General features: G+C 53.1%; 7 protein-coding genes across 7 annotated transcripts; 3 read left to right on the top strand and 4 right to left on the bottom strand.

The window, feature by feature from the left end:
• Positions 1–2,224: 2,224 nt before the first annotated feature.
• On the bottom strand, positions 2,225–3,516 carry MYCFIDRAFT_87298 (uncharacterized protein). The gene is made up of 2 exons (XM_007933622.1): positions 3,012–3,516; positions 2,225–2,958 (listed from the first exon to the last, which is right to left on the bottom strand). The coding sequence occupies exons 1-2, from the start codon at positions 3,474–3,476 to the stop codon at positions 2,488–2,490; spliced, it is 936 nt and encodes a 311-aa protein (XP_007931813.1). The 5' UTR covers positions 3,477–3,516; the 3' UTR covers positions 2,225–2,487.
• Positions 3,517–3,688: 172 nt separating this feature from the next.
• Positions 3,689–5,030, top strand: MYCFIDRAFT_212639 (uncharacterized protein). Its single transcript, XM_007933621.1, has one exon. The coding sequence runs from the start codon at positions 3,936–3,938 to the stop codon at positions 4,875–4,877; it is 942 nt and encodes a 313-aa protein (XP_007931812.1). The 5' UTR covers positions 3,689–3,935; the 3' UTR covers positions 4,878–5,030.
• On the bottom strand, positions 5,012–5,857 carry MYCFIDRAFT_179564 (uncharacterized protein; the record flags this gene model as incomplete). The annotated part of the gene is made up of 10 exons (XM_007933620.1): positions 5,012–5,067; positions 5,098–5,211; positions 5,255–5,328; positions 5,366–5,413; positions 5,449–5,468; positions 5,502–5,509; positions 5,535–5,558; positions 5,591–5,744; positions 5,787–5,807; positions 5,828–5,857. The coding sequence occupies 10 exons, from the start codon at positions 5,855–5,857 to the stop codon at positions 5,012–5,014; spliced, it is 549 nt and encodes a 182-aa protein (XP_007931811.1).
• Positions 5,858–6,169: 312 nt separating this feature from the next.
• On the top strand, positions 6,170–8,501 carry MYCFIDRAFT_200440 (uncharacterized protein; the record flags this gene model as incomplete). Its single annotated transcript, XM_007933619.1, has 3 exons — positions 6,170–6,536; positions 6,596–7,156; positions 7,213–8,501. The coding sequence occupies 3 exons, from the start codon at positions 6,170–6,172 to the stop codon at positions 8,499–8,501; spliced, it is 2,217 nt and encodes a 738-aa protein (XP_007931810.1).
• Positions 8,502–12,163: 3,662 nt separating this feature from the next.
• MYCFIDRAFT_87296 (uncharacterized protein) lies at positions 12,164–17,174 on the top strand (the record flags this gene model as incomplete). The annotated part of the gene is made up of 2 exons (XM_007933618.1): positions 12,164–12,274; positions 12,805–17,174. The coding sequence occupies 2 exons, from the start codon at positions 12,164–12,166 to the stop codon at positions 17,038–17,040; spliced, it is 4,347 nt and encodes a 1,448-aa protein (XP_007931809.1). The 3' UTR covers positions 17,041–17,174.
• A 147-nt stretch (positions 17,175–17,321) lies between these two features.
• On the bottom strand, positions 17,322–18,802 carry MYCFIDRAFT_216980 (uncharacterized protein). Its single transcript, XM_007933617.1, has one exon. It carries the CDS (start codon positions 18,765–18,767, stop codon positions 17,550–17,552), a length of 1,218 nt encoding a protein of 405 aa, XP_007931808.1. The 5' UTR covers positions 18,768–18,802; the 3' UTR covers positions 17,322–17,549.
• A 275-nt stretch (positions 18,803–19,077) lies between these two features.
• Positions 19,078–26,998, bottom strand: MYCFIDRAFT_216979 (glycosyltransferase family 48 protein; the record flags this gene model as incomplete). Its single annotated transcript, XM_007933616.1, has 5 exons — positions 19,078–19,799; positions 19,862–25,302; positions 25,674–25,825; positions 26,595–26,796; positions 26,909–26,998. The coding sequence occupies 5 exons, from the start codon at positions 26,996–26,998 to the stop codon at positions 19,472–19,474; spliced, it is 6,213 nt and encodes a 2,070-aa protein (XP_007931807.1). The 3' UTR covers positions 19,078–19,471.
• Positions 26,999–27,915: the final 917 nt, after the last annotated feature.

Genomic DNA, 27,915 nt, shown 5'->3' with positions numbered 1-27,915 from the left:
TGGGACGTCGAAGTCACGTACTGCACATTTCTTTTGCCGTTTATCAGGCCTCTCAAGTTCCGCTTAGACGTTGGGAAAGCAAGAGATATATTATCCTTCCTTATTCTACTCTGGCCCAGTCATCCAGAACCAAAGAGGTAAGAACTCGAATAGAGAAGAATTGGCCAGGTTGTGACTCCAAGAACTGTTGCGTCCACTCGTCCTTGAGAGAATCATCATGGGAAATAAGACAGCTGTAAATCTGGGACGTTCTTCTCGACCTGTTGAATCCGGTGCTCGGGACGAGGTCCAGTGCCTGACCAAGAGCATCCATTCGCGTCCGACCACGCCTATCAAAGATTGGACGCTCTTATTCGATGGCACGACGATTGTACCAGTTGTAGTGCTTGTCTCTCAATTCACGCTTCGCGGTATCGAAGTTGGCGAAGAATTTCTTGACGTTGTCGTGCTGCTTCACAGTTTCGAAACGCTTCACGAAAAGCTCGCACAGCTGCTTCCTGGACGGCAAACCTTGACCACGCTCTAGATACGAGTCGAAAATGGCCATCATTGTAAATGCGTACATCTCTGTAGCTTGCGAAGTAAGGTCGAGCAGCCGACGAAGTGTTGTTGCAGGAAGAGCAGCGTTTCTCTGAAGCCGGAAATGGAAGTCGACGTCAAGGTCTCAGCATATATGCCTCCGTGTTGACAACTGAGAAAAGTACTCAATCAGGCAGCGCTCTCTCCTATCCAGATTCAAGCGCAAGGCATCACTATCCGGGTCGATGGACAAGGACGTGCGCAGCAACAGCGTCTGCAATGTGTGGGTAGAGTCGTCCAAGAACCGACTGAAACTACCCGCTGTTCTAGCAAGGTCCTCCACGTGATAATCCCAAGGGCTGGGTAGAGAAGTGGTCGATGACTCCACTGCGCCGATATGAAGTATTGAACCTTGCTACCTTAAGCCTAGCCTACTCCACATCCTTGAAATTTGTCGAAACCGATGAAAGTATTAAGGCAGGAAGAGTCTCCGGGACTTCTGGATCGATCTCAGTGGCGTATCCTGGGCCGTGTAAGTCTGACAGATACTTACCTCATCATCACATAGACCGCTCGCCTTGCCGGCACAGTGACACAACTGCCTCCTCATCTGGAGGAGATGACCAACATAGTGGGACACGAGTAGGGAGGTGCGTTTTCCGGAGCTTCTGGCCTCTGCGGGCGTACTGAGATGCCGCGATGCCAGATGTTGCATAGACTGGCAAGCTGATGGGCCGAGAAGACCTTCCGAGGACCAACATTATTCGCAATGACTTTTCAGATTATTGTAGCCGTACAACGTCGGAGCGGCTGATTCATGGTCGTGATCGCTTGACGAGCACAGCTTGAACTGCAAAATCTATGATCAGTCATGAGCGCTCAACTCAAGGATGGTGAAATGAAGATTTTCCAGCACACCATGCTTGAATGAAGGGAAGTCGAGCAAGGATGGCGTCTCAATGGGTCTTGCTTGAATTTAGGGTGCAGTTCAAGACAGCAGCAAACAGGTATGCATTCTGGCTGAGGGCGTAGCGACCCCCCAACTCCTTTCTAGAACGTAGCCGTCGGAGGAGGCTGCGTTGTGTAACGCTCGATGGGCCGGGTCGATTGCTTTTCTATAGCTTTTTGTAAGCAGTGTAGCCGCGGCTGACTGAGTGTTGTTTATTTATTTATTTTATTTTCGACTTCCTCTGGTAATATGCGGACTGCAGTAATCATCCTCTACCTTTGTCGATACCAGCCAGGCGTAATAGAAACGAGACAAGCTTTTAGAATGAAGCGGCGCCCATGGTCAGACTCTTGCCTTGTAACCGAACGGTCGAAGTACGCATGAATTCATCATATCTAACAAATTGAAAGCCAGCCACGAGATGCACATTCTTTTCATCGCGACCTTGAATTATTAGTTCCACCTTCAATGTCTGCGCAGATCAATGGAGCTTCAAAAACGCACCCAAAACACTCACTGCTCTCGACATTCATTCTCTGATCAAGTGCAGCGTCTGGCACTTGGGCAGAAAGTAGTGCGGCCATGATGGCATAGGTTTGACGACGAGAATCGTCGAATTTGATGCTAGAACGCTGCCGGAAGGCCTTGATTGGTGGGCGATTATCAAGTTTATTTTTGCTTTTTTTTTCTTCTGCTTTTCGATGGAGCTATTGACCGTCAGTATTCTAGCTCTAAGCTGGGATCGATGTTGAGCTTGAAATGCTCCAGTCTGCTCTTGATTTAGAGGCGGAGAGTTGTTATGCTATTTCGAATGATGTACATATGCACGAGGCGAAACCTCAAAACACCCAAGCAAGATGACCTGGCCGATCTACGCCGTTTCACGCCGGTCGTGATGATGAAACGCTGGCTGATATGATGTCCACTTCCGGACGAGCTCTTCTGCAGTCGCAGTGCTGCGGCATTGCTATCTTCTCTTTCCCTCATCGTACATATCCCCATCACTTTCTTCATCAATTCTACTCCACAAAGTCTTTGACCCTGTTCAACCAACCAAGGTATTCCTTCTGCTCCTTAACATCGATATAGTCGGGAATGACTTGTGCAAGGTACTCGGTCACGCCTCTTGCGTTGAGGTAGCTCTCAACAATACCCTGGACCTCCTCATCGAGTTGCTGGAAAGGTGGGCCGAGGTAGAGGTGCTCGGGGGTGTTTCGGATGATCTCGTTGATGTTCTGGATCTTGAGGTCTTTTGGCAATTGTTGCATTTGGATGATCTCGAAATCGCCGTCCTGAGCGACAAGGATGAATTTGAGGGCGCCCTTGTTCTGGCGTTGGACGAGGACGGAGACGGTGACGGGGAATGGCTGGGGTTGGTCCTCCTCATCGGCGAGCTCTTCGCGGTCGGCAGGTGCGACGCTGTCTTCGGGAGCGACTTTGAAGTTTTGGTCGCCTCTTCGGCCTTGGTTGATGGCATCCTTGGAGTTGGCCTGGGCACAAGTTAGTATGTGAAGCGCTGATGCTCTTGTCGTCGTTGACATACACCACCACTCTGGCCATCCTCCATGCCGTCATACTCATCGCCCAGCGCAGAGTCTCCATCTGGGCTCTCCCCGTACTGGTTGTCGAAATCGGCAATGCTGAAGTGGACGGTAATCTTCTCATCCTCAAAGTCGCGCTTGAAGTAGACATCCTGCTCGCCCAAAGTGTCTTGTATGGTCCACCACGGGTTGTCGTCCTGGAATCGCTTCACATTCTCGTCACTGCCCGCCTGCGCCTCAGATTCTGAAGTCTCGATGTTGATCTCGCCGTCAATCTTGGCAGCCAGGTGTTGTGCGTGTTCATCTTTCCTCCATTGCGATGTCGAGAATGCGGCGATGCGAGGCGCTTGTCTGCTGATAGAACTGATTTGGCTGCGAGTGGATGAGGTGAATGCTGGGCGGAGAGAAGTGGTGGCGATGCGGGATGTTGTGCGCGGGACAGCGCGAGCGAATGCGCGGGAAAGCATTTTGGAGAAGATGAAAGATTATTACCGGTGATGAAGGGAGAAGGACAGCGACAGCCAAGGCGAATGTTTTTTGCCTGACGCGATGAACTTCTTCGATCCAGGAGCTTGGATCATTTTCAGCGCCAATTGATTGGCTGCTCGGCACCGTGACGCTGATGCGACGTCGGCCACATTTTGACAGACATTCAGTTATTCACCCTGCGCCCTTTCATGTGCAATTGATGATCGAGAGGAAGGCGCTGCACTACCATATCGAGGCACGCCGACATACACATCACAGTCTAAGCCCAGCATAGCACCGACGTCTCACCTTACCTTGCCTGTGGACACGACCCAGAACAATCGCACCTCAGAGCAACAACACGAACACCAGAGGAACCAAAGGCCACATGAGTCCACCATATCCCCAGCGATAACACAGCCGCCTTCCTCTCAGCCTTTTCGACGGCCTACACCACAATGGCGACCTCCACCGTCCCCTCAACGAGAAACGCAACATCAACACCCATCCCTTCAACCAAGAAGGACAAGCCCTCCCCCCTCCGCTCCATCCTCGCAGGCTCCACAGCCGGAGCCATAGAAATCGCAATCACCTACCCAGCCGAATTCGCCAAAACCCGAACCCAACTAAACCAACGCCTGACCGCCGCCTCCTCAACCTCCAAACCCATCCCGTTCCCACCTTTCGGCCCGCAATGGTACGCAGGCTGCACAACCCTCATAATCGGCAACAGCATAAAAGCAGGCGTCCGTTTCGTCGCCTTCGACCAATACAAATCCCTCCTCTCAAACTCGGACGGAGAAATATCCGGCCCTATGACCGTAGTCTCAGGATTCCTCGCCGGAGCCACTGAGAGTTTGGTCGCAGTAACACCCTTCGAATCCATAAAAACCCAACTCATCGACGACCGCAAACGTTCCTCCCCTCGAATGAAAGGTTTCATCCACGGCTCAGCGTTAATCTTCCGAGAACAAGGCTTTCGAGGGTTTTTCAAAGGTTTCGTTCCCACCACGGCTCGGCAAGCCGCGAATTCCGCCGTGAGGTTTAGTAGTTATACTTCGCTCAAACAGTTGGCGCAGTCGTATACATCTCCCGGGGAGAAACTTGGGACGTTGGCGACGTTTGGGATTGGAGCTGTGGCGGGGACGATTACGGTTTATGCTACGCAGCCGATTGATACGGTGAAGACGAGGATGCAGGCGATTGATTCGAAGGGACAATATAAGAATTCGCTGGATTGTGGGTTGAAGATTTTGAGGCAGGAGGGGGTTTTGAAGTTGTGGAGTGGAGCGCTGCCCAGGTTGGGGAGACTTATGTTCAGTGGGGGGATTGTTTTTGCTATGTATGAGAAGACTATGGAGGTTCTGGAGAGGGTAGATCCAGAGAAGAAGTATATTTGAGTTGGGAAAGGGCAGAGGAGGGTGGAGGAAGGGATCCTGGAAAATATTTTTCGATCTGGATTTGCAAAAAGCTGGACTCGCGAGCATACGATAGACACCAGAAGAAGATACCCATCGACAGACAACGATGAAATTTAATAGAAGCTTTTCTTCACGATTCTCATCTGGTGCTTCTCATTTCGCTTTCCCTCTCACGCCAAACGGTCTCGATCCGGAACACTTGGCTGGTCTCGAATCTTGGCTGGTGCGGAAAAGAGAAAAGCAGATTCCTTCGCCGTCTTTCGTTTGGCGCCTGCCAGATTCCAGAGACTTCCGACGCTTCCTCGTTTCTTCTCTCACGTTATTGCCTGCCGCTCGCTACTGAAGCCGAAAGAAACTGGCCATCTGTATATTATACACGCATTGCTCCCAAGATGGGATGGGCCTTTTGTACTGCAGGCTTACGCATGCTCTGGCCTTCTCATCATCATGGAATGCGGCTTTTGCACGGGGTCAACATGCCCAAGACAGCTGCTGCCCAGATCTTCCCATACCTACTGACAATCATCATCGCTGTCTGTCCTAACTTCACGAGCTCTTACCGCGGCACAACTTGTTGACCATGGTCAACGCGTTCCTTGTCACTCTTATCACTCTAGAAATCGTTGCTGTACGCACCGTGGAACTGTGCTGCGAAGAAGCCTTCGCCCGGCTGTTGTCTGTTTAGACTTCACGGCCTTTTAACATAGCACACGCTGCTGACCACGGGGACAACGCGTCAGTCGTCACTCTTGTCACTCTGGAAACCGTCATCGCACAGTCTGTGGAGCTCGTTACTGTAACAGACCCTTCATCCGCACCATTTAGCTGCCATTGCCAACACTTGGACTCAACCCATCCTAATCAGAGGCACTCCTTTCGCATTCACACCAAAATATCCTCGTTCACAAGCTCCACCAGAGCACGGCAACTGTGGCCGCCTCTTGGTAGTCAGGACACATCGCGAATTCCAGTAAGTGAATCATGCTCGCCAAAACAGTCATGCGGCCTCATTTGCAAACAGGCTGCAATCACTCACATAGGGCAACGGCGTCAATTGACCATTCACAGGCTCTCGTCAGACCCTTATCGCGCGACCTGTGCATGTGCACGGACCTTGTCGTCGCCTTCGCAGCGGTGAACTGTTTAAGGAGCTGCCTCGCGTTTATGACTTCGATACACACACCAACATCCACCACGACTGGCCGCTTCTTGCGTCTTCCAAGCAGATCAACAAGTCGCACAGCATACCGAAGCTTGCAACACCAGTCACCATGGACTTGCTGCCTCCACTGCCGTCCGAGGCTTATGCGACGCGCCTTTTCAACAACCGCCCCAAGACGCTGCGCCACGACGAGCTGCTTGCAGTCGCATACTACTACACCAACAAGGAGCTCGTTGACCGTGACAACGAGGACAGAGTGGCAAGCGGCAAGACAGCGCGCTCAAAATCTTCTAACATCATTACGAAATGGATCACCGAAGCTGTCCAGCTCAGCGCTATTGAGAACGATATCCTTCCTTCACTCATGCGGCGACTCTTTGACATTCGGCGGTACAACATCCTCAAGCACAAGCAGGTCAGTGATGACCAGAGTGTCCGCTCTCTGCACAGTCTCGTCGTCAGCGATCATCATGCACGTAAGTCGTCACTTCTAACTGATTGCCAGATGCGGGAGACATTCACTGACATGACCCAGCCAAGTTTGTCACCTTCAGCGACAACCCAACATGGGACGACCTCAAGCCATACCTGGGCAAGCAATGGGGACGCGCGCCAGACTCTCTCTGGCCGGCGTTGCTCTCCATAGTAGGCCCGGAAGGTCGTAACATGGCCGATCTCCGCATGATCATGGAGAACATGGAAAACCGGAACTCAGAAGAGTCTGCATATGGCCTGGTAGCTGACATTCGTCGCCTTGGGCCACCACTCAAGAAAATCCTTGAGAACCATCAACGCAAGACGCAGAAATGTAGGTGCGCCCTCGAGATACTGATGACACATACTAACTTTGGCGCAGTGAAGCTATACGCTGAGGCAGAAGTTAGAAAGATCAAGGACGAAGATCTTTCAGTCGCCAAGAAGGGCATCAAGAAGGCTCCTCGCAAGAAAGTTTCCTCCGAGCCGACTGCGCTGCCCAAGCAGGAGACGCCGAAGAAGGCGACTTCATCAAGGGTCAAATCCGAGAAGGCTGAGTCCTCTAAAGCAGGACTATCACGTCCACTGAGAACGCCGCAGTCAAAGCGTGTCACTCGTCAGAGTAAGTCACACCTTTTCTTTCCCTCTAAAGAGGAAAGGACTCATCCATTACCTCAGATCCTCAGCCAGCTCCAGAAGCTTCTCCCTCGCCCGAGCAATCGCCAGCGCCTTCCGCTGTTTGGAACACCGACGGCGATGTGGAGACGGAGATCGAAGTCACCACCACTACGGCACCAGCACTTCCTCCTCCATCTTCTTCTACTTCGACCCCTGAGCCTTCCGCCGAGAAATCCGTCACCGAGCCCTCCCTGTCTGCACCAGCTGCACTGCCCGCCTTTGAGACCTTGACGCCCACGCCTGTCTCCGCGCCACTATCAGCAACCCATTACATTCAAAAGGGACTGATTGTATGGTCCGCCTGGCTTGGAGCGTCCCTTGCTGCAGCTCTCGACCAGAACCTGGAGGACAAGATCATATTTGGCCATTTCATCACCAAAAACCAGGCCACGATCTACAATCTCCAGAGTTGCGAACACCACTTCTTCTGCTACATGCTCGCCACCCTGATCTCGTGGTGCGCGCTCCCAGTAGCGACTCGCATGAGGCCGTTCCAGCATCTGGAAGCCGCGGCTGTCCTCTTCCTCAATACTCTAACAGCCAACCCCAACATGACCTTCATCCCCTTCGACAACGGCATTTTCAGGTCGCATGATGAAGGCGCTAAAGCCTGGTACCTTCTGCTCTTCGGATTGGCCGCCAAATATACAATTGATCCTCTCGGTCCCTTCACACTCCCGACAATTGTCGCCCACTTCGGTAATACCATGGAGAAGCGTGGCTTGAACCACTGCTTGGAACACTGCGAGAAGACAGGCTGTCTCCCACGCTACATCGACCCGAGCACTGAGCGCTACATCAGCCTTGAAGCTCTCCGTCTCTGGCTCGATCACAGTACGCCGAAACTCAGTCTCATGGAGCACTTCCTAATCACCACCCGAACCAAAGTCTTCTGTCCATACCCTCTCCAAAAATCCACCTCCTTCTCCCTCTCCGACCGCTCCATAAAATCCCTCGCCGAAGCAACCTCCAAACTATCCTCCACCCTCAAACTCCTCTCCAACCGCTCCCCGGGTCCTCCTAGGTCCACCTCCATCGCCAAATCTCTCGCCCAGGAGCTCGGAAAAGAAACCTTCGATCCATCCTACCTCTGCCCGTATTTCGGATTTTTTGAAGGCGAGTTCCCGGACGATGAGGCGTTGAAGAAACTTGGAGCTTTCAAATTACCAAAAGAGATGAGTTGGCGGGAGGCTGGGAAGAGAATTGGGGAGGGGATTCGTGGGTGGTTGGAGGGCTGGGAGGATGAGAAGAGGGGTGTTTGGGAGTATGTTTTGGGGGAGATGGAGTAGGGGTTTCCTTTCTTTTTGGTTGGGAAGGCCGAGGGAGTGGGTAGAAATTCGTATGAAGTTGTAGTGTGTTGAGATTTGGAGTGGGTAGGCGTGAGGCGTAGCTTTTCTCACGTAAAATGGTTAGATTCGATTAATTTTAAGGGACGTTTCGAGTACTTGGGGGTTTCGAAGCTGCTAAGGGACAAATCTATAACGAGTAGGAGTAACGACGTACTCGAGCGGGCTTTACGTAAAGCGTGTCTTTTCTTACGTAAAATGGTTAGATTCGAGTGATTTTAAGGGACGTTTCGAGTACTTAGGGGTTTCGAAGCTACTAAGGGACAAATCTATAACGAGTAGGAGTAACGACGTACTCGAGCGGGCTTTACGTGAAGTGTGTCTTTTCTTACGCAAAGTGGCTAGAAGCGAGTGATTTCGAGGTGCCCTTCGAGTGCTCGGGGGTATTCGAAGCCGCTAAGAGGAAATCTATAACGAGTAGCGGCAAAAATGTACTCGAGCACGCTTCGGGGAAGTTTGATCTTTTCTTACGTAAAACAGCTAGAAGCGAGCAATTGCTAGGTGCGCTTCGAGTGCTTAAGGTTTTCGAAGCTCCTAAGAGACAATCTACGATAAGTAGGGGTAATAACGCGCTCGAGCGGGCTTAAGGTAAGCAATATCTTTCCTTATATATTTTATCGGAGGGCACAAGTTCTTTCGAGATATCGTTTAGGTACTAGGGGTTTTCGAAGCTACTAAGAGAAAATCTATAGAAGGTAGTATTAGTAATATACTAGAGCGAGCTTCGGGTAGGCTATATCTTCTCTTATATATAATATATTCTATAGAGAAACAAACAATTTTGCTAAGCGCTCGAGAGTTCTAGGGCCTTTAAAAGCACTAGGAGCGGATTTAGAACGAGGACTAAAGGTATATAGAAGTAAATTCGTTAGGTCGCTCGAGTAGATAGAGGTCCTTTATAGAATAGGGAGCGGATTCGGAAGGAAATATAAGGGAGAACTTCTCGAGCGTTTAGTCTCTTCTTATATATTTAAGTAGAAACGAAGTAGTAATAGCGGAGAAGAATGTGCTAGAGCGAGAAGCGAGTAATATATAGCTTCTTACCTATACTTTGCTACCTACGGATGTACTCTCTCCTCCGTATAAGGATTTAATACTACTAGAAGATACTCTAAAGGTAGTAGCGGACGAGATTTCCCTAAAGGAAAGCGAAGAGAGATTTTAAATCCTTTTCGTCTAAGTGCTAGTAGAGCTAACTAGTCGCCCGTATATTTCCGTATACTCGACGCTACCGGGAGAGAGTATAGAGGCAAATGTAGTAGAGAAATTCTATAGAGTAAAGTAAAGTAAGATCTTATACCCTTACCTAGCATTACGCAAGCATGCTTAGATTTGTACTACTACTCGAATAATAGGGTGTTTTTAACGCTGCTAGATAATACGATAGAGTTAGTTACGGAGGTAAAATTGCTCGAGCGCCTGCGAGTAATACTACCTAATCCTCTCTTAGATTAGAGCACGCTCGAAGATTCGTACACACTCGATAGTTAAGAGGACGTTTAATGCCGAGCGAGAAGTAAAGATAAGAAATTCGAGCGAGCTTTAAGTAAGGTATAACTCGTATAAGCGCGAGTATACTCTCTCCGTCGCTTAGGAAATCGTAGCATTGCTATATTAAGGAGGTTTAATTCCGGCGTAGAATAGGAGGAAGAGAATCTAGAGCGAGCGTCGATTCTCTAAGTTTAGATTCTTCTCTCGGTCGCTCGAAGAATCGTAGCCTCTCGATGCTAAGGATATAGGATTCCGAGGGAGAGGTAAAAGAGAGGAGACTCGAGCAAGAAGCAGGTGGGATGTGCTTACTCTCTCGTATGTTCCCCTAATAGGTATGTATACACTCGTTCGCTCTAGGATTCGTAGCTTCTCGTTGCTCTAGAGGTCTAATAACGATCGAGCCGTGTAAGCAGAAAACTCGAGCGCACGGCAAGTGAGGTACCGTTATGTCTTGCAGAGGAGTAGGTTGCGATCCACACTTGAGAAGGCTGTCAGAAAGCTTACCGCCACGTGGGCTCCAGATATGGGCTTTTCATGGACCCGAACAGCACGTGCTTCGAGAGATCGTTATGGTAGAACTGGCGACAGGAATATAGAACAAATCAGCTAGTCCAGCCGGAAATGCATATGTTGGTACGATGACGTTGTGGGTATGACGTTGAGTGTGTGCCGTTGGCGGTGATGACATGGAGATGGACTCGTAAAGGAGGTGAGGTCGAGGGGGCGTCTTGGCATTTCCCCTCCTCCGCATTTGTCTCTGCCAAGATCCGAATCAAGACAAGGACATGGGCAACCTCGCTTTCTCCCCTGTATGTACGAGAGGAGACATTGCTGTGTCGATGTAATAATAATGCCCACATCTACTACGCACTGTCTTACTGCGCGACGTTCGAAATGGTTTGACGATCTTTACGCACGCGCAATGCTCGAACCAAAACCAGCTCATCGTCCGATGTTGCGGTGTCCGGGCAGACGAGGCCGCGCAATGTGCGCGTTTAAAGTGTACTGGGCACCACAAGACCCATGGATTGACGGGCCGTCAGGGGCAACAATATACCTCACTTCATATTGTTGGCACGGGCACCTGGTACACACGGTGAAGTGACTCCCGACGCTGGCATTGTCCGTGAGGGATAGCCACGACCAGCGCTGGGCATGCTTAGAATATCCGTCAGCGCAAGGCTTGAAGCAGCACGGATGGATCCGACACAGACGAATGACTGTTTTGGGCCTCGTAATGGTATGCATATTCCCATTGAGTCAGCAAAGCTAGTGGCCACTTCCGCTACAGGCCGACACGACTGCCGTGATTAGTATTATTCAAGCAAGCATGTGCAAGCGTGCTCGTCGTGGGTGCTTTAGGCTTTCAATGCCTAATCATCCTATACCCATTTGAAGCACGAGATCTCGACAGGCCATGCCGACCGAAGAATTCTATTCTGCTTGTTATTATGTCATGAGGAAAGTGGCCAGATGCCAGCACCCCGCTGACGGCACCCCGACCCTTCTTGTCTCGAGATCGGCAGCGAAGGGCCCAGAGCACTCGCCGCAGCGCCTGCGGCCTCCACTACGGTGTATACGGAAAACCTCCACTGGCTCATCTCAGCCCTGGGCCAGGAGGCCTCGGCAAGATCACGCCGCTGCAAAGCTGAAGAAACGCCAAGGCATCTTATTATTGCCTTTCCAATAGGGACGGTCGGATCGCGCCTGGGCCACGGCGACATGGTTCTACAGTACCTTCAAAATCTTGCCGCGTCACCTGGAGCGAGGATCACGGACGACTAGAGCAGTATTAATGCATGCACAGGAAAGCCTTTCATCCTCCCATCGGGAGCTGTGCGGCTCGGCGGCACACATGCTCACCGGAGACACTTGCTGCTGTACTACTGTGCCGTACCAGAGCCTAATGTGCCTTGCCGCGCCTTGGCTTTGCTTGGCAATGCTTGGTTGGAACTCCCATGATACTGGTCTTTCACGTGCGGCTATTGCTGCACTTCACGATTGTCAACAATTTGGCAATGCTACGACTGACTGGATGACGTTTGCATGGTCCGTCTTGCATGATCCGTCTGGTTGCCTGATGCGCTCCAATGCGCTACTGCGTGCCTCCCAACATGGCCAAGGGTCATCATCCAGCCGATGCTTTGCAGCCAAAACGCAGATCTTTTTCTGGTTTACATAATGATCTGGCCCTCAACGGCGGCGAGCTGCATTGCGTTCATCATGTGCGTGGTGGGTTCGACACGCGTAACACGACTGAGTACGGAGCACTGACATGAGATTTGCTTTAACGGGACGAAAGCATAACTGCGAAACTCTAGCGAGCATCCAAATTGGTTGTGGCTTAGGGATCAGGCCCCTCGCATTCGGGCCTGCCACGCAGCGAGGCGTAAGCAAATAAACTCCCGTGGTCTTATTCCAATAATGACCATAATCCATGCTCATGGGGCATTGATCTCATATACGGCATTCAAATCTCGTCTGTGCCTTTGGAGTAAGCATCGCCGACCCCTACTTCAACTTCTCTCCAGGTTCAGAATTCGCATACCAACCCACTCATTATTCGATCCCTCAAGCAGGCAGTACTTCGCCATCACTCTCTTTGAAGACTGCAAATGCGATACGAAGACAATCGATGGCCCAGTTTGACAACTCAGATTATCGGCGGCTGCTCGCAGATCCAAGAGTTTTGACAGGGGCTGATCGACTTGCCACTGCACCATCCCCACCTGAGTCTGTCACTACACTACCACAGCTCTTCCAGCATCGAGCGAGAACACATCCCCAAGTGACAGCATATTCGTGTCACACCGATAATGGACTCCGCAAGATAACATATGCCGAAGCCGACGCTCTTGCATCGTCGGTAGCCGCTCAAATCTCACAGCTTCTTCCCGAACGAGAATCAAGCACATCGGCACCCACTGTTGCCATTTGGTTTGAGAAAGGCCTTGAACTCATTCTGAGTATTCTGGCAACAACATATTCTGGAGCGACATGGCTTCCATTCGACCCAGACGTGCCAGTAGAACGTGCTGCAACGTGCGTACTAAACGCGTCGGCTTCTCTGATCATACACGATGCTGCTCACTCCGATCGTGCGCGCGAAGTCCAGCAGCGCGTCGCTCCTGATCTCGCATCATCAGGCAAAGGCTCATTACAGCTGCGCACCTTCGCCGATCTATCACAACAAGCAGGCTCATCAGTCTCACGATCACCACCGACTGCTCCCAAACCTTCTGATGCCGCCTACCTGATCTACACATCGGGAACCACGGGCACACCGAAAGGCATAGCGATATCACATTCCGCAGCGCTCGTCTTCTCTCTCAGCGAAAGAGAAGTTCTCGAAACAAGCCCAGAAGATGTCGTCTGGAACGGCTTCAGCCCGGCTTTTGACATGTTTGTCGAAGAGATGTGGGTGACCATCGCTGGCGGAGGTCATTTGGCTATCGGTACACGCGAGGAATGTAGAGACGTACCGGGCTTGCCAGCTGTATGGCAAAGTCGTGGAGTGTCTGTGGTCAATGCTGTCCCAACACTGATCGGCATCATGGGCATTTCACAGATCGATGGCGACTCCACATTGCTCCCGCCATCTGTCCGCCTAATTAATCTTGGTGGAGAAGCTTGCCCGCCCTCTCTCGTATCGCGACTTGCGCGACCAGGACTCCGCATCATCAATACGTATGGTCCCACCGAGACCACAGTCACCGCTACATGGGACGAATTGCAGCCCGATGTTCCCGTTACGATTGGCAGACCACTGCCTTCCTACCATGCATGCCTACTACCCATCTCTGAAGACGGCAACGCAGGACCTATCGAACCACTCCAACTAGGTGAAGGCGTAGAAGGAGAACTCGCCATCGGTGGTCCTTGTGTCGGAATCGGATATGTGGGACGCGAAGACCTGACCTCGCAGAAATTCATTCCACACCCACTTGCACCTACGAGCGGACAACGACTCTACCGAACAGGCGACCGAGTCAAACTACAATCCGACTTGAAAATCGCATTCCTAGGACGTATCGACACTCAAGTCAAACATCGCGGTTTCCGGATAGAACTCGGCGAGATTGAATCACTCATTTCTGGCCACGAAGACGTGCAGGCCGCAGCAGTCATTTTAGCGAATCCTGGCTCAGACTCCGCTCGTTTAGAAGCTTTTGTTGTCACACGACCGCAAGCGCCACAGAGTGCGGCTTCGATTCAAAAATTAGCGGTAGAACGCCTTCCGGCTTACATGCGTCCCGAAGAAGTATATTTCCTGGCCGCGGATGAGATGCCTAGATTGCCGAGTGGCAAGATCAACGCTAAAGCTTTGCATGAGATATCTGCTCGTAAGGCTGCACAATGCGCTATGATGTACGATGATGCTTCGGGAACGACGCTCGAGTCCGACGATAGCAGTCCGCTTGGTCTCTTGCTTAAAACCACAGCCACCGTCTTCCCGCAAGCAGGCCGCATAAATCCCGAAGCCGACTTCTTTGACGACTTGGGTGGTCACTCACTTCTGGCTGCCATCTTAGTGTCAAAGCTACGCCAAGCAAAGATTGACCCTGACGGCTCGATGCCTTTCGCCTCGATCGGTCTCCCAGACATCTACGAAGGCCGAACACCCGCGGCAATCGCAGCACGCTTCGTTTGCGACTCCGACTCCAGCACACTCGCAGAGGAAGATCCCGACGAAATTCATGGTACGGGGTCCCGGACTGGAGAAATCTGGCCCGTCTCCAACACCAGGTTTGTGCTTTGCGGTCTGGCACAAATCATCCCACTGCTCTTCCTCTTCTTCATCTACTCCATCGAGATCCTGGCACCTTATCTGCTATTCGACTGGCTGTTCCTCCACCACGGCTTCGGCTACGCGATTCTTGGAGCTTATGGCGTGTTCCTCACTCTACCACCTATCTTGGCCTTCCTCGCAATCGCAGGAAAGTGGTTGGTCCTAGGCAAAGCCAAGGCAGGAGAGTATCCTCTGTACGGCTTCTACTACTACCGCTGGTGGATGGCCGAACGTTTTGCGTACCTTGCCAATCCGAAGCTGATTGCCGACTCGCCACTGTATTGCTTCTTTCTGCGAGCAATGGGAGCCAAGGTCGGAGCACACTGCCACATGGGTGCTCTCGCAATCGGCGCAGCTTGCGATCTCGTCGAGATTGGTGACGATGTCGTGATCGGTACAGACGTGGGACTGGGCACAAGCGTCGTCGAACGAGGGCGCCTCATCTTGAGGAACGTCGTCATCGGCCATGATGCCAGAATTGGCTCAAACAGTGTCATCGAGGGAGGAGCTATCGTCGAAGAAGGAGCTGAAGTCGGTCCGCTCTCCATGGTTCCAACCGGCATGTCTATCCCATGCTTCCAACGCTTCCACGGCTCTCCGGCACAGTTTGACCGAGAACTCCAGGATGGAGAGATTGCACTCGGAAGAAAGTCCCGGCCTTCCTTCGCTCGCTATACATTCATGGCTGTCGGACACACACTCCTCGCTTCCTTCATCCTTCCACTGCTATACCTGATCCCACAAATCGCCGGTCTCGCGCTCTATGACGTCGTCAACTTAAGACACATCGGCTCCTGGACACAAGTGGCCATCCTGTCCCTGCCTATCGCATTCGCCTACCAAGTCCTAGTCTTCGCTCAGCTGATCATCATTCGCTACATCTTTCTCGGTCGCCTCAAGGAGGGTACTTACAAAATCTACAGCTTCTGGTTCCTGCGCAAATGGTTCATCGAGAGAGTCATGGATCTGGCCCTGGATGTCCTACACCCGGTCTTCGCCTCCCTCTACGTCGTACCATTCCTCCGAGCCCTGGGCGCAAAAATCGGCAAGCGCGCTGAAGTATCAACCGCTCGCGGCCTGCAATTCGAGCTCCTCGAAATCGGCGAGGAGAGCTTCGTCGCTGACGCCGTGCTGTTGGGGAATGCTGAAGTCCGAGGCAACGAAATCACCCTCAAGAAAACCAAAATGGAAACCCGTGCCTTCGCCGGCAACGCCTCACTGATCCCTCAAGGCACAACCCTAGCCTCGGGAACTCTGGTCGGAGTCCTCTCCATCGCCCCAGCCCCAGAAAAGCCGCTCCCAGAAAACACCTCCTGCTTCGGCTCACCACCAGTCCTAATGCCAACCCGCCACCGCGTCGAAGGCCACCCCGAAAAACACCTCTTCACCCCCTCCCCCGGCCGCATCGCCGCGCGCCTCACCATCGAAGGCCTCCGCATCGTCATCCCCCGCGCCCTCATCATCTTCGCGCTCGGAATCGGTCTCGAAATCGCATACACGGGCTACACCTCCATCGGCGCAATCAACACCTTACTCATGCTCCCGCTCTTCTACTTCTTCCTCTTCGCCCTGCCCGCGCTCACCTTCACCGTCGCCTTGAAATGGCTGCTGATCGGCACGTACCACCCCTCCGAATGGCCCCTCTGGTCTCTGAACGTCTGGCTCTCCGAAGCCGTGACCTCCACCTACGAAACCATCGCCCGTCCCCTCCTCACCACCATGCTCGTCGGAACGCCCTACCTCGCCATCTGCTTCCGTCTGCTCGGCGTCAAAATCGGTGCCCGCGTCACCCTCCTGGCTGCAGACATCACCGAATACGATTGCGTCACGATCGGCGACGAAGCGGTCGTCAACCAACACTGCGGCGCCCAGACGCACCTTTTCGAAGACCGCGTGATGAAAATCGGGTGTGTCAGGTTGGGGCACCGGGCGTGTGTGAAGCCTTATTCGATTTGTTTGCCGGGCAGTGAGGTGGGCGATGGGGCGCAGCTGGGGTGTTTGAGTTTGGTTATGAAGGGGGAGAGGTTACCGGAGGGGACGGCGTGGGAGGGGGCGCCGGTTCGGCCGAGGAGGAGGAGGAGGAGAGGTGGGGAGAAAAAGGGAAGTGAGAAGGGGAAGGGGGAGGGGGTTGTGGTGAGTTCTTTGGGGAGTAGTGTTGGGAGTGATTCTTCGATTGTTAAGAAGGAGGAAGAGGAGGTTTAGATGTCGTGTGGGTGGATGCATTTGCTTTTTGTTTTTGTTTTGCATTTTCCTGGGAAGGCCCATGTGTATGGAATAGGAAAAGGAAATATGATACGATGGCTACGAATTCAATCAAGTTTTTTTTTTTTTTTTTGATTTTTCCGTTTGGTGAACTTGATCTTCTCCTCCGCGTCAAAGTGGAAGCTGCTGAGTGGAAGCAAGATTGGATGATTTTCTGAATCAGTATAATGTATATAAAGGAAAATTCAAACTCACTATTATTAATAAGGACTGGAAAAAAACAACAACAATTTCCTAAGATTTTGCTACAGCTTCATAACATTTCCATGCTGGCTCCCATCACCGTCGAGCATAATATACATGTCAAATCATACAGCACACCTCCTCCCATGCCATGCCATCCTCCTTCGTCACATCATACCCTCGTCACCATACTCATCAAAGCCAGCACCATAAATAAGCACAGCAATCAAGCCTCCACTCCCAAATCATCACCTCACACAACCCTCCTACCCAAGACTAAACCTACAATTCTGCCACTTCGCATCAGCGCCCCGAATGGCATCCTCAGCCGTCAAGTCCTCCATGGCAACATTGTAAGTTTTCGGTGGCGTCTCATGCGCTCCTCGCCACGTGCCTTCATACATGTATGAGATCTCCACGTAGACCTCAATTCCCGGCCTCACAGCCTTGACAGCGTCCAAAAGCTCCTCGAGAGCTTTCCGGAAAGTACTGGTTCCGGAGAAGCCCTTCCGACATGCGACATCCAATGCCGAGCCTTGATGGTCCCACGGCGGGCGAGTAAGCTCGATGCGGAAGAAGAAGTGCAGGTGTCGGAGGGCGGGGAGTTGGGCGAGCAAGGAGGGCATACATGCCGTGGCAATGTACAAGATAGCCGGGTATTTCTGTCTTCCGATGGGGATTTCCAAGTCGAGAGTGACACGGGCTTTGCGGAGGGGATGGGGCCGTGTGGAGAGATCGGGCGGCAGGACGGCCATGCGTTGGCCTTCCGCTCGCCGGAATGCCACATCGATGTCGAAGATGGATTGCTCGAGAAGGGCTTGTTCGGCGAGCGGGACCAGGGAGTCGGCGGCGTCGGAAGGGCCGATGACGAGCCTCGCAGTGGTGGCCAGAGTGTGCTCGTCGTGGAATGCGGTGTGGGGTTGGCTCGCGAGGACGACGTATTCGAAGACGTGGATGGCAAGTTCCTTGGGGAGGCGGATGGCGACTTCCTCCACGAGAGGCCTGTCCCGCTTCCACCTCGCGATGTGGCGAAGACAGTCCAGACGGCGGCGGGGCACTTCACACTCGTGCTCGGGATAGTAGTGGCGCATGGGATTCTGGCATCCTTGGCGCTGCAGTGACTTCAGCGCCGCCTCCTCGAGATGGGGGCTTTCTTCGATCTTCTTGGCGGGCCGCTGCACCACAGGCTCCCAGCCCGGCTTGGTGGCATGTCGCCGTCGGTCGCGGCTCAGCAGGGAATGCAACGAATGGCCAACCCGCTCCTTCGTATGACCTCGATTCCAGCTGTTCCGCTCGGGCGTCGAGCCATCGTTCGACGCGTCGTGGCCGAGGCATCGCTTCCGCGCCATGTCGAGCTCGCGTCGTTCTAGTCCGCGTGGTCGCCGCGTTCTTGCTCCTGCAGTCGCGCCATGCACCACCGTCCACGCACGCTCCTCCTCCACCGCCTCGGCCTCACTTTCCACCGGCACTGGCACGGATGACATTGCGCGTGTTGGAATCGAAATAGAACCGTCGCGTCGGTTGGGTTGGTGAAACAAAGGAAGGAAGGACGTCGAGGGTGGGGGTCGGGCTTGAACTCTTCCCTTCCGAAGCACGCGTCAGTCACATGACCTCCATCAACCCCATCACTTCTCTGACTCCAAGCTCCCTCCGATATACATTACCTCTCACGGAACGGAGCACTTCCATGACCTTTGCCACCAAAACAACCCCGATTCACTTCCACAAACAAGCCTCACTGACTCCCTAACCAACGCCATGTGATCCGGAAAAGAACCCCCGTTGAGTGTGTGTGTGTGTATGCACATGAACATGTCCATTGAATTTCCTGGTCTATCAAACACCTTTGCCCGTCTGTAGGCAATGAAAAAAAGAATGAAAAGCTCGTGTCATCGCAAGCTCTCTTTGCATGCTCCCCAAAAACGCCCACCGTTCCATTGCCATGCTGCTTCATTGTACTTGTTCTGATGATTACACCTGCTTGTCTCCGCCATTAACTCACCACCTCATGAGTGTGCAGCGCGCCGGCTGTTCCAAGAGACATGTGAACAGCCTTCTGATTTTGTGTATGCTGTGTTGTACAAGTGTCCGGTCACAGGCGTCGAGATCGGTGTCGAAACCCCCATGACCAAAAGAGAGGATGCAATCATCAAGACGCATTTCGTGCGGCCGTGTCGTAAGTCGTCGTCTAATATCCGTACAGCATTCGCCCCATCACTTTATTGTTGTTGTGCGATGACGATGAACTGTGAGTGGCAGACGCCGTCACCTTTGCGCCGCTAGCCGAATAACCAGTGTTGGAGGCAGACGTATCGTTGTTCTTCCAGTTCGATGGCTGCTGGAGGTTCATGACATCCAGCTTGAGGTTGCCAATGAACTTCTTGGCGACGATTGGTCCAACGATCAGGACAATGAAGAGAACGAACATCGCGAAGTAAAGGATGGCATAACGGATGACTCGTCGTCGACGCAGCTTGGACTGCTTGAGCGAGTAGATCGGTGGACGAATTTGACGACTGAGAAAAAAAAAGAGTCAGTGATGATGATCAAAGCAAAAGAGGAGAGCGAGTGAACATACCTGGGGCGCAGCCAGAAGAGCATGACAGAGTGGAACTTGTCAATGTATGGGATCAAGAGTGGTGGCAGCATGAAGAAGAGCAGCACGTGTCCCAGGCAGAAGTCTGCCGCGAAGAATCCCATCTCGGTGATCTTGCACAGGAACTCACGTCCGGGCTGCGAAAGAGTGTGCCATCCGAGAGCGTACCACTTTCCCGTCCACCATGCTATGTTCGAGGTATCGGCGCGGAACTCTCTGGTCAGGGCGAGGCCGATGATCAGCTTGAAGATGAAGCGCTGAATAGCGACGACTGCGATCATGCCCAAAAGAGCCTTGGTAAAGCTCCAGCCTTCCAGAAAGAACATGACCTCGAAGAAGGCCAATAGCATAATGACAGCGATGGCGTGAGCGATGGCCGCCAGGACTGCACCGAATTTCTTGCAGCACATGCTAAGAATTGGGCCCATACAACAGGCCATGCCGAAGAATCCAGCTGCAACACCAGCGTTGATACCGATCGGACCCAAGGCCACGAGGCCCACACGAATGAGTGAGTTGGTAGGAGTGATGTCGGTTCCACGGTTGTTGGCTGCGATGACACCAGTTCCAGCGTTGATGTAAAGGTATGGCACCAGAGTGGCAGCGACCAGGACAAGCGGACCAATGATCTCACTAAAGAAAATGTTGGTGAACTTGGCCCTGGGCGTGTCACCAGACAGCTTGGAAGATGGCTCTCCAAGTACCTTGCGCTTGAAACCAGTGAGACGGGTTCGCGAAAGACGAACGAACCCGATCCAGGATGCAGAGTGGGCTTTGGTGTTTCCACGAGACAGCCATCGCAAGAACTCGCGGTAGTCGATGAAGAAGTCGGCCCAAGCGAACTGGTGCGGGTTGAACAGGAATGGCGAAATGCAGAGTGCAAGAAGCGAGACCCAGAACCACAGAAGCCAGTAGCCCCAGACTGTGAGCGTGCCGAAGAGCAACATCATCAGGAGACGAGCACCCAAGTAGATCGAAGGGCTGGCGAATCGCGAGTAGAGCACACCGAATGGCATGCGGGCAGTGGCGAAACCACGTCCGGTACCAATGTAGCGAGCGCCTCCGAAAGACAGATCCTGCTGCAGCGAGTAGGCGTAGATCTGAGTGACGAACACCTCGAAGAGTGGTGACAGGGAGGAGAAGTGCTTGGCCAAACGAGTGGCGGCACGCCAGAAACCACGCTCGGTCAACTCCTGAATCGTCAGTGGGACGAAAGAGATGAAGAAGACGATGAAGATCGAGACTATACAACGCTGGACCCAGTCCATAATAGGGATGATGTTAGCGCATCCAGTTGGGAAAAGCGGGTCGGTCTCTGGAACGTCGCGGTTGTATCGACAACTGATGGTCTCGTGTCGCAAAGCACCGAGGTTGAGCAAGCACCACATGAAGAGTTGCACAGACAACATGACGAACAAGTTGTTGATGTGGAAACCTGGGTGGGCGTAGTAGAACGAGAGGAAGCGGTCCAGAGGGAGTTGCGTGCCGAGGTAGTAGTACTCGCGAGACAACATTTGTTCGCCCATACCAGTACCGATCTTCGTGGTGAAGTTCAGAATGGAGCCAAAACCAAGATCACGACCCTTACCACACTGGTAGTACTCGCAGTGCTTGATGCGACCGCCACGGAGGATGGCGTTCATACCAGCGTAGATATCCTCGTTCAAGTGCAGACCCTTTTGAGCCTTGGAGACACCACCGCGAGTAGTCATGAAGACACCGTTGAGGAAATCGGGGTGACCGTAATGGAGCTTACCACCGATTTGAGCCAATGTACGAGCGAAGAGCGTACCGAACGTCTGTTCCTTTCCGGCAGCGACGTCACCAAGAATACCAATGTTCTCGGAGAAAATGTACTCTCGGGCACCAAGGATGGCAACTGGGTTGAACTTGGCGGGTGGCAGACCAGGAGTGTACGGCGAGACGTTGTCGGTGGTCATTTCCTCGAACTCAGCAAGGACGGACCGGATCTTCAAGCACTCCTCAAGGTAGTTGTCCTGGTTAGCGTCGATGAGCTGAATGTACTCTCCGCGGTAGAAGATCAAGCAGTGGTTCTGGTTGTCCGACTTTCCGTCACCCAGAATTGGGTTACCAGAAAGCATGACACGGAACTTGGGTCGACGCATGCCGTTCTCCATAATCTCAGAGTGACCATCGATGAGGGCAGAGAAGAGTCTTGGGTCCTCGCCCTCAGCCTGTGGTGGCTCCTCGTCAAGGTAGGCGATCTGGAGATCTGGGTAGGCGCGGAGAAGGAATTCGGCGTTCTCACGCTCCTCCTTGGAGAACTTGGCGTAACGCTGCATGGAGACGACGATCTTGAACTTGCGACGGGCCATACGTTCGAGCTCACGCTCAAGCTTGTCAGAGTTGCCACCGAACATCTGGACGACCTCTGGGTTCTCGACACGGTAGAGGAGCTTGATCGCACGGCTGTAGTTCATGAAACCAGAGATAGTGCGGTAGAGGGTCTGCGAGCGGAGAGAAGCCCAGATACGCGTGCGTAGAGTATACTCAGGAGCAGCGGACTTGAAACCAATGCAGTAGAACGGAAGGTCGTCGATCTTGGACTTCTGGGTGTCCTTCTCGTTCTTCTCGTAGTCGCCGTTGAATTGAGAAGTCTCGTCAGCCAGGATCTTGGTGTCCTTGACGAAGCAGTCCCACTCGTGTGGGTGGAGCTGCTTGAGATACTCCAACATGGTGACACGCGAGTATGGCTCGTCCTCACGAATGATCTCACGAAGGGAAAGAAGAATCTTCTCGCTGTAGTGAGGGATCATGACGGTGAAAGTTGGCATGTTGTCGACTGGCAGAGGCTCCGGGATCGGTGTCGAAAGCGACTGGGCGAAGAAGCTGATACGACGCTCCGCCTCAGACATGGCCGGGAAGAACTCGGTCTTGAAGGAATGATCTTCCTGCGACACGAAGAAGGTCGGGGCACGAAGAGTACGCTTGCCCTCTTGCTCGGATGGCACCTGGTGGTAGAGGAGCTTCTGGACGTGGTCAATGGCCAACAAGTGCTCGCGGTACATGGAAATGACAATAGCATTCCAAATCTGAGAGATGAGGACTTTGGGCTTGTACTTGATCTCCATGTCGGTGGTTGCCAGGATCTTGGAGTAGATACGCTTTGGCAGACGGGAGAAGATGTTTCTCCATGGCGTCCAGATAGACACACCAAGGTAGAAAGATCGTGCCACGGAGAAGACGCAGTTCCAGATGACGTACCATAGGTAGGTATCCAAGAAGAACAGGATCAAGTCGGTGAAGTACATGAGAATGAGCAGGACGGTTGGCTGCCGGTAACACAGCATGGTTCCAATAATCTTGTCACCCAGGCAGTGGGAGATCTTCATCGTCGACAGGATACGAATAGGATCACGGAGCGAGAGAGTCAGGAAGAAGTACGATTCAGCAAGCTTCGCGGCGAAGACCAGGACCCAGAGACCAAAGGACATCCACATGTCGTTGCCGGTAAGGCGAGGATAGCTGGCCGTGAAGGTTTGGCTGGCAACGTATTGCCTTCGCTTGCCGTTGAGGTAGCTGCCAAAAAGGCCGCCAAGAGGCTGGATGGCGAAGAAGAATACGGTTGCCAAAGCGATGAGGAACTGAACGACACCCAAAATGAGAGCGATCTTGCCGTCCTGCGAGACACCAAAGATGTAGACCGAGGGACCAATGTTGATGACGAACATGACGATGAGCACGAGAAGACGCTTGGTCAAGTGCTGAGCACCAGCCCATCTCCGGGGAACGTAGAGCCATTCGGTGAGAGTTGCCATGATCTGGATAAGGCATCCGAGAGTGCCACCAAGAGCGACCGCGGACCAGTGAGCTGATCCTTTGGGCTGGTTGTTAAGCTGCTGCTGGTAGTTCTTGGTGTACAAAGTCGGAGAGTTGAAGGCGGTGTAGAACCAGAAGATACAGACGTGGATGATCCAGATACGGTTGAAGTTGGTCAACATGTGGAACCATGATCGGGTCTCCTTGTAGGTCTTGAAGAAGGCCTTCTTCCAGATGACGTCCTTGAGACGCTCGTACCGCTCGGCAGGTGGCAGATCTACCAGTCGGGTCTTATCCTCGAATGGCAGTCTTTCGATCCCTTCTGGGTACCAGAAAAGCTGGTTCATATCATCGTATCCAATGATTTTCTGGTGGTCCAGCTCCTTGCGGACGTATTTGCCCTCAAAAATCTCGTAACCCTGATCTCGGCAGTAGTTGTAGAGAGGCGTGATGCAGTTGTTCAAATACGTGAACTCCTCGACTGGCTCAACACGGTTTTGGCAGGCAGGTGAGTGGTAGTAGTCATCCGCGCACTTGAAGATGAAGGCCAAAACTTCAGGCATGTAGCGGACCTGATTGGCTTCACCCCAGCAGAGCAGGTACAGAGCGATTTGACGGACTCTGTCGTGCTGGGACATGCGGTTCATGCGTGTCTTCCAGCGGTATTCCGCAGCTTCGAGAGAGTTGTCACCCTCCAAGCTCTCGAGTGTTGCCTCCTCGTTCTGTGGATTGGCCTCTGCCTTCTTCTTTGCGGCCTTGCGAGCCTTTCGGGTCGCCCTGTTGGCCTTGCCCAGCTTCATGTTGGCAAATCCAACTGCATCGTCGAGATCGAGATGTGCTGCAAAGTACCATCTTCTGAAGTTGGCGTTTTCGCCACCAATGTAGTCTGCGTGCAGTGATAGCAAGGCTTGGTTGGGCGACATGCGGGAGGCGCGGGAATCGAGGAGGGTCATGAGGTGGTCGAACATGTTTCGCATGCTGTCGCGCTGGAAACCAAACTTGGCTGTGAGGTCGAGGAAGATGTCTTCAATTTCCTCTTTGGAGAGGGGAATTTGAGCATCGGAGGTCCATGCTGGATATGGCTCCCTAGACCGCTGTCCAGCAGGCAGAGCGCTCGTGTAGTCCATGCCGTAGACTGGAGTTGACGCCCCTGATGAGCGGTTGCCGCCGTAAGATACTTGAGATGAAGGCGGTCGGTAGCCACGACCTGTGCCATCGCCGTAAGAGTTGTAGCGCTCATCACCGCGTCCATAGTAATCCATTTCGGCGGCGCGGGCCATGTCGGATCTCATGGTGAAATCGCTGAAGGTCTCAGAGTCCTCCTCAGAATCGTGGCCGCGGCGACCGCTCCTGCGCTGACCCTGACCACGAGCTTGTTGCTGATACTGGCCCGCAGCGGGAGCGCCTTGATCGTAGTACTGGTCATTGTAGTACTCATCCTGATAGCCGTGCTGTCCGGCATCGTAGTAGCCATCGTGTTGGTAGCCATCATGAGCGCCGGCCTGGTAGTAGGCATTGTCGTCGTAGTAGCCGTCGTGCTGAGCCTGTTGGGCGTAGGCGTGCTGGTCGTAGTAAGCCTGATCGTCTTGATAGTAGCCGTCGTGGGCTCCTTGATGGGCGTAGGCATCATCATAGCCACCGCCCTGGTGAGGGTGGGCCATGGTGGGAGGTATTAGATATTAGACTGCGGGCAGGAGTCAGCAGTGCGCATTGGAGAGGTTTGCGCGCAGGTCAGGTCGGAGGTGCGCGGCAAACAAGCGATGGCCAGCCAGGGCAGGCAGGGGCAGGCGGAGAAGGGGGTGGTGAGAGGTCGATGGTGGTGAAGGGTGCGGAGATGCAATTGTTGTTGGGAAGGTGGGAGGAGAGGAGGGGAGGGAGGGCTGGCGTAGGCGGAGGCGACGTACCGTTCAGCAGACGTGCAGCATGGGCAATGCGATGCTGGTGTGTCGCGCTGAGATGCAATTACGGTTCCTTTGGGTGGCGGACGGGTTGCTGGCGAGCGACTGGATCTCACTCGGTATTGTGGATGCTGCAGACTGCGATGCTGAAGCGAAGCGAAGCGAGCGTTGATGGTCGGGCCGCAGACCCAAGCAAGAACAGGCGCACGCACGCTCGATAATGTCGAAGGCGCGAGGAAGGCGTGGTCAACGAGCGAAGACTCCGCCTCTGTACAGTCAACAGCGCGGGCAGGGGCAAAACAAGGAAACGGCAGGCGTGGGCAGTGGTGACCGCTGCGGCGGGTGTCGTGAGGTGCGAGGTGCGAGGTGCAGGTCGACTTGCGCGCGGCGAAAAGCGAAAAGGTGCAGGTCGCTGGTGGTGGTGCTGACTGTTGCTGTGAGAACGGACGCGCGTGGGACGCTGCCAATGGCTGACCTCTCCTGTGGCCTGCGAGCTGCTTATTGGCGCTTGGCCCAGGATGCAAAACTCTCAGTGTTACCAGAGAGCGAACGCTTCCCCGCCCTGAAGTCACCCACAAGCTGTAGGATGTAGTGAGATAACGAGTGTAGGCGGCGGCGCTCTCGCACGGTATGGAGCGGATATCTGACAAGTGGAGGGAAAGGACGGACGGACGTGGCAGCAGGGAGGGAGGGAAAGGGGCAGCCAGGAGAGCCGGTATCGAGTTTTGCTCGCTTGTATGCACCATGCCTCACCATCCGCCCACCGAGCCTCTCGCAACGGCCATGCTGCTCAACCCCCGGCACGGGCACGGCTAAACTCGATACTGTATCATTGCTTCATCATCCTCCGGAGCCAACGCCTCGCGACAGCGAACCCTTCCACTTCCCAGCCAGCATCGACCTCATCATCAGCGGCGCCTTCAACCAAAATCTGCGCACTGCACCTCCAAAAGGAGGCTACGCTGTTCATATCATGCACTGCTCCATCAATATCGATTTATTGCTATTTTTGCAAGCTACAGCATACCCGTACATACCGGCAGCACTCCCTTCTCCGCCGCCGTATGCGAATCCGTCTGCGTATGCATATGCGTATTTTTCACCTCGAGAACTGCCAAGGAACCAGCATTTGCCACGCTGAACTGCTTCTTGAACGTGTTCACGCGCGACTGATGATGAGACTCCACTCCGCATTCCTCGTGTGCAACCCGTCAGACCATCGAGCGCCCCTCCTCTTCGCTGCTTAGCAAGTCAGCTTTGCATGCTTCGTGCTTGCTTGATTATCGCTTCCTAATCTCTCATCATCTTTCAACCTCCTCCAATAGGACGACATCGCCCAGCGGCCGCGCACCCGCGTCAGCTTGGTGCGCGGCATCAACTCTGAAACAGTAGCTGCAGCTTGAAGTTGGAACACCATCTGTACCAGGAAGCTCCTGCACATCTTGTCTACAAAGTCCAGCCGTGAGAACACGATGCAGACTTTTCAGGAAAGCCAAGTTTGTCATTCTGCAGCTTCATGGCACTTCAAACCGCATCCAAACGCATCGAAAACGGGTTGTACTGAAAAGAGGAAAACTTTTCAGTGGTTGATCAGCGGGGCCTGCGAACGCTGTACCTGCGTCAGCGACTCAGCGCGGCAGTCCTGACGCACAAGATCGAATGCGTCTTTCCATCGCCACTCGTCCCCCACCACCAATTCCGCTTTTTGAGCCTCTGAAGCAGGATAGCTGCACGCCCCTTTAACGATGTGGCGAAGCATGTCTCTGACACTGCCACACTGGAGAGCTGGTTGCCGTTGCCTGCCGACTCGCAAGCAACATTTGTATCAAAAGATCGATCGGGTGTGGATTGAAGACATCAATTGCCGTCTACCTCACCAATGCAGTCCCTTGTACAGATCTTTCACTTCGATTTCTAATGACGTATACGGCAGCTGTATCATCCTGGTCTCCTAGATTGCAACGCTCGTATCGGAAATGGTATATGTATTTTGATCTTATAAGAAAGACGACAGCGACAGCTGCAGTGCTTTTATACCTTTCTCCTTCACCTCGGCCGACGATGATGTTATCTGCACTGGATAAGCCGGTCGAGCACTTCTCGAATATCCTCGACGCCAATGGTTAGGCACTCCAGCTCCAAGAATACGAACAACCGACGACCCAATGACGGTAATTCCCCCAGTCGCATTCTTTGGTAAGCCCAACATCCAGGTCCGGCTGTATCGTCAATTCAGTATCGCTCTACTTTCTGGGGGAAGGAGTCAATCCTTCTATGAGTCTATGAGACGCGCCTAATCATTACGAACAATGCAGACCACGCTATCGACAGTCATTGTTCGAGAAAATGTTGAGCCAA

The sequence above is a fragment of the Pseudocercospora fijiensis genome (genome assembly GCF_000340215.1).
Source record: "Pseudocercospora fijiensis CIRAD86 unplaced genomic scaffold MYCFIscaffold_10, whole genome shotgun sequence".
Lineage (NCBI taxonomy): Eukaryota > Fungi > Ascomycota > Dothideomycetes > Mycosphaerellales > Mycosphaerellaceae > Pseudocercospora > Pseudocercospora fijiensis.
The sequence above is the reverse complement of the archived record's forward strand: the minus strand, read 5'-3'. Positions and strand labels throughout refer to the sequence as shown.